The following is a 9545-nucleotide window of genomic DNA, read 5'->3' as shown; positions in this document are numbered from 1 at the left end:
GCCAGAATGAAGCACCACTAGTGTACAGCCCAGATCAACAGCAACATGGCCCAGGAGAGAGCCGTTTCCTCCACAAAGTATGGAGCAATTGTGCCACAGAAGCCACCTAGCCCCTCCCTGCTGGGTCAGCTTTATGTTCCCAAACCTTTGCAAAAGTCCATCTCCAGGATTAGAGCAGACAGGAGTTGTGCCCCCTGCCCATACCACCAGGGACCAAAGAGAGCACCTTCTGCACCAACACACAGGAGTCATCTGCCTGGGACTATCCCTGAAAAGCTCCTTGGAGACTTTGCCCCATGGCCCAGGTATGGCAAAGATGGTCACAGATCCCTGGTGGCCTTCAAAAGATGACAGGTGGTGTATATTTTTGTCAGCTGGGACTTGGGCTTAGTCAGTGCCTCCTTAGGTCTGCTCCTCAACCTGTAGAATTTGAAGGCTGAAATTTACGGTTCCTGCTTAGCTCAAAATTATTCTGTTCCTTTGTTTCCTAGGGGTATAAAAATGCATTTCTATTGGCATCTACCACTATTTTCCTAGACTTGGAAAAGCTGGTCCTGTAGTTGTATGGAATGGGGGTGTCAAGGTAAATCTATTTAGTTAGTGTTCAATATTAATGTGAAGTACTGCATTCAGCATTTTCACAAATTCCTTGGGAAAAAAAAAAAAACATTAGAAAGAGGCAAGATGCCCTACTTTGGCCCTAGGGAAGCCAATCATGTCCACCATGGCACTGAGTTCTCTGCAGGGAGTACAGTGCAGGGGACGGGGTGGAGGGTAAGGAAGGAAGAACAGAATTGAATGTGGCACCCTTTCAAATTCAACTTATTTAAATACCAAGATTTAAGCTATTTGATTAGTGCCTTAGTAAATCCATTTACAAATCTTAGAGTCCTGTTTTCCTAAGAGTTTAAATACATGATTTTGGACTTGCCTGATGAATACAGACAAAATGACGATAAATACAGAACAGAACCATGAAGGGAGGGAACCTCTAAAGACAGTTGAAAACAGCCCCATTGCAAAGAGGGCAAAATGTCCTGGACATTCGGATCCCAGGAGTCTAGTTCCAGTGGAGCCTTCAGGATGCCAGAGTGACTGCTTAGGAGAAAGTGTGGTCTGTCCCAAACCATAGAGCCAGGCTAGCAACAGAGGCCACTGTAGGCAAGGCCCTCAGCGCAGAACTGAGGGTGGGGGCTGCATCTGGATGGCAACCCTAGGAGAGGACAATCCAGCCAGAGCGCTGAGGTGCAGCAACTATGCACCAAGATTTCACCTAATTAACAGTCTTTTTAGCCCAGCCCCAATGACTTTACAGCTCCGACTGGCATGGGTCCTCCTAAGTGAGACCACTCTCCTGCTGCCCCAGAGAAGAAAGGGACCAGTGTTTCTCCTTCAACGGTCTGAGGGATCTGACTCAGAGGGAACATGAGATTTGGAAAAGAACCTGGTGGTTCAGACATGCGTGCTACTTGAAGGGTCTTTAGCTCTCCTCAGCTGTAATTATAGCCACATATAGTTCACATTTGTTCCTTTGGGGACCAGATAGGAACTGTTCTGGATTTTGTGTTATCAAAAGTGTGAATCAAAGGTGAAAAATAGTTAACAGAAAATGAGTAAAATCTTGGCAGGCTAAAACCTCATCCTGGGAGCCCCACTGTAGTGCTACCTTGCCAGCTCCTTATAAGCAGAATACTCTGCAAGAAGTACCATGCTGAGCAGCAGGACAGCATACTAAAAATTTCCTTTCTCCTAAGAGAGGCAGTGGCTGGTATTCCCCCTACTCCCCTGATTCTCACAGGTCTTTAGGATCCATGAAGAACAGCGGGGCTCTGAGAAAGACACCAGCCCGTGACCCTCATTCCAGAGGCTCCTGTTTGCAAGGCTGCCCTGAGATTGTACATGGAGAGAGGCCCTGGGCCCGAGAGGCGGTCTGGGTGAAGTTCTTTGAGGCCACAGAGCCTCGGCTTGACCACCTGGCTCCCGAGACCTCAGGGAAGGCAAGCACCACTGGGCCAAAGTGGCAGTTCATTGAGGGAGAGACCCCTGCTATGGCCAGGCCCAGGTTTCTTTTTGTTACAGAGAATTCTCATTTGTACACACTTGTCATATCTGTGTTGTGTCTGGCTAGATGCATCTTAGGAAATGGGCTTTTTAACTTGGATGGACATACTTGAAAAAGGGGACACTCCAATGTGGGGTGCTACACGATACAGGCTGTCCCAAGGTGTCCCTTAGGGGCACTCTCCATGACCCTCCACCAAGTGAGGCCAGTACCTCTCTCACTAAGGGGCATGACAGCATCTGAGGAAGACATGCCCATACTGCCACCTCAGGGCAAACACTTAAATCAGTCATGCATTGACACCACAGCCACCAAACTGCTCACCAGGAGGCCAGCCCAGCACATCACCCCCCACATAGCCCAACCAGAGGTGAGCACACTTCCTACCTGAGGGGGCAGAAGACTGCTGCTGAGCCCCCTCCTGCATGCAGTAAGCTCAAATGCAGAAAAGCTCAAATGCCTCTTCTCTGCCAGTGACCAGCCGCAGTGGGTATGGATAGTCCTATATAAACACTGTGGGCAGGAGAATTCATTTCAGTGTATGAATATCGCTAGCAAGATGCACCTGTCTCTTGGGCTAATGGTAAAACACAAGCTATTAAGAAAGCAGTCACTCAATATCTGCTGACATTAATTTCACTACACATGGTAAATTTGGTATTAAAGTAAGACGGAGACACACATGAAATGGCCACAACAAACATTTGGTTGCTGAATCCCTGTTTGGGGCCAAACTGACCCTGGCTGTCCAAGCAGCCTCTCTAGTGCAGGCTGCATTTGAGGCAGGAGGCACAGCAGTCCTTGGGGGATGCTGCCACCAATGGGCTTCCTGAGCCCAGAGACGAAGGAAAAGGAGGACAGTTGGCTCCCTGGAAATCCCCAAAATTCCCTCCTTTAAAAACATGGGTTTAGACATGCCTTCTTGGCCCCAAGTAAAGAATCAGTCTCCTGTTCTGATAACTACATATGTTCCCGTGGGAAGGGAAGGGACGTGACCTCCACACCACATGTTTACTGAAAAGCCCTGTGGAAGGTCTCCATTTGGCATCTGTGTAGCAGCATCCTGGGTTAGCAAGAGCAAGGGCTGGGGAGGTGGAGACGGCGCTCTGTGAACCGGGCTGTGAGAGGACAGCTGGCTGAGCCAGAGACCCCAGGCCGAAGGAATTTCAGGATGAAGTCAACTTGCCTCTTGCCAATGATAAACCATGGGTTTAAAATTCATTAACATTCATTTTGGTGATAAAAATTCCTTAGGGTGGGAGCAAAATCACATTCCCAAGCAAACGTTAAACCTTCCTGAGGGAAAGGGGCATGGTTAAACATTAAATTCTCAAAAACAACACTTAGCACAGAGAGGCGACCGACCACAGGTCCCTCTGCATGCCACACCCCACAGTGACGACAGACTTGGCAGGTTCTGCAGTGACACGGTTTTCTTCATTCATCCATCAAGTTCGACAGCGACACCCACTGGGGCACAGAGGAAGGGTGTCCCTCCCTGGGAAGGCCACGGCAGGCCACTTGTGGGGCAAGTCCATCCTATTAGGGTCACATCATGGGACCACAGCAGAGTTCAGACAGAACAAGTTAAAACTCTGCAAAAGACACTTTTGAAAAACATGATATCTTGAAAAAATAAATCGCAACAATTTTCAACTTCATGCAAATTGAGGGAGGAGAGTGAGTAAATGATAAAAGGTACAGCTGAAAAAATAAACATGATTCTATTTGGGCGAAGAAGTTCATCTCCAAAATCTTGAACATCATGCCCCAGCTGTCGCTTTCTCATCTCTAGTTTCCCATTCCTTCTCTTGCTGTCCTCTGCGGCTTCCAGGAAGGGGACAAAGTCTTTGGTCTCAGAATGTTGCAGGACGCAGCATGGCAGACAAGCTCATACTAATGAAGTCATGGTCTGACAGAGGCCAGAGCCTCAGGCGGGGGACGGTCGAGGAGGGCCAGTGTAGGCACCCCTAGATGGCGCCTTCGTTGTGCAGGCTGTGATTGGCCTTGCTGTGTGTCACACAGTTCTGTTCATTGAGCAGGTTGGCTGTCTCATCTGGCAACCCATCATGCAGCTCCGTAAGAGTCAATTCAATTTTAGTGTTTTCACTGTCTGAAGACTGAGGGGTTTTGTCCATCCGGGATGCCATCAAGGCATTTTGGTATTGCTGTCTTGAGATCTGGGGCCAGAAGATGACACAGAAAACAAACCAAGAGAATGCTTAATTTTAGGTCCTCTTGTCTCTAACATATATTATACATTAAATCCCCCAAAAGGATTTAATGTATAATAGTAGTTACTACAGGAGAAAATCATCCTTGAGCATAAACTAAGCCATTTTTTTTAATTCCCTTTGAGAGATGGGGTCTCACTATGTTGCCCAGCCTGGCCTTGAACAATCCTCCTGCTTCAGCCTCCCAAGTAGATGAGGCTACAAGCATGTGCCAGGGTTCCAGGCTTAATTGGAGGCACTTTTTAAAGTTCAGATTGACTATGGCAAACAAAATTTACTGATGTAAACCATTTCCAAATTTTGACTCAATACCAGAGAGATGAGAAAATAGAGATGAGCTTCCACTACACTAAGAAAAGGACCTATCTCCAGGGCAGAAGGCAAGAGAAGGCTCTCCAGAGGTGCATCCCCCTCAGTAGCCTTGTGAGTCTCCCAAGCTCACCCCTTCCAAGCTACCCAGAGTCACTTGTCATGGGCTCACGAATGCTTTTTGGAAAATGTTGGCTCTTTTTCTCCAGATCTCCAGCTCCCAGGCCCTGAACAGGCCACCTTTGATTTGGCAGCTCAGTTGGTACAGCCAAAGGATAAATGTGTTTCCTAGACTTAGTCCTGGGCCCAGCTGAGGGAGGGAGGGTTTGTGGAGAAGAACTGGAACACAGTTTCAAAGGGAAAGCACAATGGAGGGGCTAGGAAGCCCCAACAATCTGCCATAGAAGTTGGCATCTACCTCAGGGTCCAGCCAAGCCACCCTCTCTTCACCTACCTTGACAAACTGAAGGTCGGAAAGGGCTCGCACTGAGTAATCAGGGATGTAGACTTGCAGAAATGAAGAATTGAGCTGGTTATTACTGCTCCCCAGCGTTGGTGTTATTGCGTCAATCCGGTCACTTCGACTGAGAGAGTCTGAGTGATTTAAGCCACATGGGCGAGGAGGTGACTTATTTTCACCTAGAAAAGGAGAAAATGCCTCTTAAAGTAGAGATAGCCAATGGTCGGCTCTTTAGTCCAAGTGAAAACTAATAATTATCACACAAGCCCCATGAGCTTATCCTAGGTGCCGTTGCCCTGCAGCTACAACACAGGCGTCCTGCACAGATAGCCTCACTGGCTTCTCAGGGACAGATTATGTTAATCTCAGTTGTGACAGAATCCTCCCAAGTCTCACAGTGGCCTTGTACCTTTGGGAGGAACATCACTGAATGCTATGAAATATACAGATGAGGGACAAGGCCTGAGATAGCAAAGTCACCTGATATCAACACAGGTTACAAGAGGATGGCTCTTACCTTTGCCAGAAACAAAACCAAAAAAAGACTGGAGAATGTCCATAAATCCATATGTTTTAAATGGCTCAAAATACTTCTGTTTTCCATTCCATGACCCCCAGCCAAGCCTATTACCTTTGTCTCTAATCCAATAATCCCACCAGCAGCTGGAGGATAGCTCAGGAATACAGAACACTGAGTATACCAAATCCTCAAGAACCTGGACTAAGATTTTTTTCCTGTTTTTTTTTTCCTTGTGCAGTACTGGGGATTGAACTCAGGGACTTTGTACATGCGAGACAAACACTATGACTAAGCTATATCCATAGTTCTTTTAATTTTGAGACAAGGTCTTGATACATTTCAGAGGCTAGCCTTGAACTTTCAAACCTCCTGCCTCAACCTTCTGAGATTATAGGGGTGTGCCACCACACTCAGTTCTAAGTGAAGTTTTTTTTTTTTTTTTTTTTTCCCCCGGGTGGCAGGGGAATACCAGGAATTGAACTCAGGGGCACTCAACCACTGAGCCACATCCCCAGCCCTATTTTGTATTTTATTTAGAGACAGGGTCTCACTGAGCTGCTTAGCACCTCACTTTTGCTGAGGCTGGCTTTGAACTCACAATCCTCCTGCCTTAGCCTCCCAAGCTGCTTGAATTTTAGGCATGCACCGCCGTGCCCAGCTTTGGTGAGGTTTTGATAACATCCTTTCAATAAGATAAAGTAAAAGGAGTTGCAGGTGAGTATTGTTCTTACTCTTAGAGGAAATTCATTGTAGTTTTTAATAAAAATAAGACCCATCCCTATAAGGCTTTCTCCATTTTTGCTTTCCCAACCACCTCTGTTGCACAGATATTAACTGGGTGCTCACAACAAACAGGTCCTGAATTGTATGATGTCACAGGTATGGAGGGGACCTATTTTTGCAAGTTTTCCCTGACAGATACTCCCTTAGAAGAGTATCTAGTCTTGCCCTTCAATTATCAGAAAGTTGTCCTCATGGCCAATCAAACTCAGCCTCCCTGGCTTTCAGTGACAACCTAGTCTCACTTCCACTCCGGAGTACTACTGGACAACTTTTATTCCTCTGCTATTTGAAAGAAATAGTCCTTAAAATATGAGGAGAGTCATGTCCCCCTGAAGTCTACTCTTTTCCAGGCCAAATGCTTTTTTTTTAGTTTTAGATGGGCACAATACCTTTATTTTTATTCATTCATTCATTTGTGGTGCCGAGGATCGAGCCCAGGGCTTCACACATGCTAGGCGAGTGCTCTACTGCTGAGCCACAACCCTAGCCCCTCAGCTGCTGTTCTTTATACCATGTGTTACCAACCCTTCAGCCCATCCTGATCCCCCATCTTAACCTCCATTTGTAAATGTCCCTCTTTAAATAAGACATTTGGAATAAACATTAGTGCTCTGGGACTCTCAGATGATGAATCCGCTTTCTTTTAAGATTTCCATCTCAAAACTTTTATGTCTACAATTGTCATGTCATTAACCAGTTTTCCACTGCTAGTCAAAATTAAATTCAGAGTAGCAGTTTCTCGTGTTTCTTTCCACTATCTTCTATAAGAACAAGGCACATTAATAATTTATCAATGCAGAATGGAACTTTAGAACAGGTGACCAAGTTTGTTAAGCTTCAAATTCATTATCTGTAAAAAGTGCACAATAAAGTACCTACCTCATAAGATCTGAGGGGTAAAAAGATAACAAAGTGCTTAGCATAACATCTGACACCCAGTATGAACTTGATAAAAGTGCCTTGTTAACATTTCATATTCTCTCCTATTAGCTTCCTCAGACTCTTCATTCCGCACCAATCCTCAGGACAAAGTCTTTCCTCGTGGTGATAATGTCACCCACAATAACAGAAATATGAGGAGTTGTTTCTTGGGCTTTTTTTTTTTTTTTATTAAACCCAGGGGTGCTTTACCTCTGAGCCACATCCCCAGCTCTTTTTATTTAAAAAAAAAAATATATATATATATAGTTGTAGGTGGACACAATATCTTTATTTTATTTTTATGTGGTGCTGAGGATCGAACCCAGTGCCTCACTTGTGCTAAGTGATCACTCTGCCACTGAGCCACAACCCCAGTTCCCCCTTTTTTTTGAGTCAAGGTCACACTAAGTTGCTTAGGGCCTTGCTAAATTGCTGAGGCTGGCCTCTAACCTGTGATCCTCCTGCCTCAGCCTCCTGAGTTGCTGGGATTACAGGATGCACCACCTCACCTGCTTTGCCTCTATTACTTCTTTGAGACAAGGGATCCTACTGTAACTCTGGGCTTTGGCCATAAATCCCATCAGCATTTCTATAGATAACTTTTTTCAGGGGGTGGGGTATTATGGATTGAACTCAGGAGTGCTTAACCACTAAGCCACAACCTCAGCCCTTTTTCATTGTGAGACAGGGTCTCAACTTTGAACTTGTGATCCTCCTGCCTCTAGAATTACAGGCCTATACTTTTTGAAACAGTGTTTACTTCTTTTTTTTTTTTTTTTTTTTTTTTTTTTTTTAAAGAGAGAGTGAGAGAGGAGAGAGAGAGAGAGAGAGAAAGAGAGAGAATTTTTAATATTTATTTTTTAGTTCTCGGCGGACACAACATCTTTGTTGGTATGTGGTGCTGAGGATCGAACCTGGGCCGCACGCATGCCAGGCGAGCGTGCTACCGCTTGAGCCACATCCCCAGCCCCAGTGTTTACTTCTAAGTGTTAAAATTTAAAGGTGTAAAAGCAAGGCACTGACAGGACACTTGGCTTTTTGGTGAGACCTTATGCACTGGCAGGTGGAGACTGGGGCCTCTGCATACTCTGAGTCTTGTTAGTGACCATAGCCCTTTGTTTTTGGGGATGGACCCTCTCCTTTACCTGAAGCCCACTCCTGTCGTATGCCATAGTAGTGTCTGGAGAAGCAGCCCATTTCCCAGAACTCCTTCTATAGCTCACAGATGCCTGGCATAATCAAGTGGGCACACAACACTTGGTTTCAGTTCACAGCTTGCACCTCAAGTGCAGTCATTATAACAATTAAAGTAAGACTTAATAATACAGGTCCACATAATTTATCCAAAAACCCTTGGAGACCAGAGATGTCCTAAAATTTAGGAAGGTAATATGATCTGTCTGCCCCATGTTACATGCACCATCCAACAATTCTGGGGCATCCCCTGGAATCAAATGCATTCACCTGCGATGAGATACAGAGAGACCCTTACCACACAGAGTCAAGGCTGGAGCAGCTGTCCCTCAGTTCAGGTCATACTTTGTCATCCAATTTATGTGCTAAGGTTTCATAAAATTATGGGGGGAAATTTCAATTTTTATTTTTTGCTGGCTTCTTATTTCATTGCTTTGTCCTGGCTGATTTTATCCATCCTGCCTCAGACTCAATTCCTTCCTTTAAGCAGTAAGCTAGAAGACACAATAAAGAAACATTCCCAGCCTCCTGCCTGGAGCCAAAGGCTCCTTTCTGGAAGAGGCTGGAAATCACTGGTTCCATCCAACTCCCGCTTGCTAGGTATCACACATTATTGCAATGTGAGCATCCCTGCAAGTGTGGACCTACAAAAGGGGACTTCACTATCACTGGATCAGATGAAGCAGGCAGAGCTGAGAAATTTCTAAGTTCTATGGTAAAAGTAAAATGCAAATTACATGTCCAGGGGCTTCATCCAAAAGTCACCTGCTTTAGCATCTGAACATTTTAAACAGGTAACAGACGCAAGCAAACAAAATGAAAAAATGTGTGTACATACACACACACACACACACACACACACACACACACACACACACACACGTATTTTGCTGGCTGGTTTGTTTAGAGCTCTATGACATCTTACCCCCAAAGTTTAGAAGCAAAGATCTGAGGGAAAATTAGTTTACTTCTAAGACAAAGTTTGCCTCTTTTACCGAATATCAGCATTGTAGAGTTTTGCTAAACTGGATTATAAGATGCAAATTTCATCAGTCAGGTTTA

The 9545-nt window shown here is 45.3% G+C and overlaps 1 protein-coding gene across 2 annotated transcripts in view; it reads right to left on the bottom strand.

Moving 5' to 3' along the window:
• Nucleotides 1-212: 212 nt before the first annotated feature.
• The window catches only part of CNNM2 (cyclin and CBS domain divalent metal cation transport mediator 2), a 141611-nt gene continuing 132278 nt past the window's right edge, over nucleotides 213-9545 (bottom strand). For both annotated transcript variants that reach the window (XM_081267393.1, XM_081267394.1), the window contains 2 exons: nucleotides 5060-5244; nucleotides 213-4242 (listed from right to left, as the gene is read on the bottom strand). In XM_081267393.1, coding sequence (XP_081123519.1) covers nucleotides 4033-4242; nucleotides 5060-5244 — 395 coding nt within the window. In that variant the 3' untranslated portion in view covers nucleotides 213-4032. The remainder of the gene's footprint in view (nucleotides 4243-5059; nucleotides 5245-9545) is intronic.

Source organism: Spermophilus citellus, assembly GCF_964194105.1.
Source record: "Spermophilus citellus genome assembly, chromosome: 15".
Lineage (NCBI taxonomy): Eukaryota > Metazoa > Chordata > Mammalia > Rodentia > Sciuridae > Spermophilus > Spermophilus citellus.
This window is presented reverse-complemented; position numbering and strand designations above follow the sequence as displayed.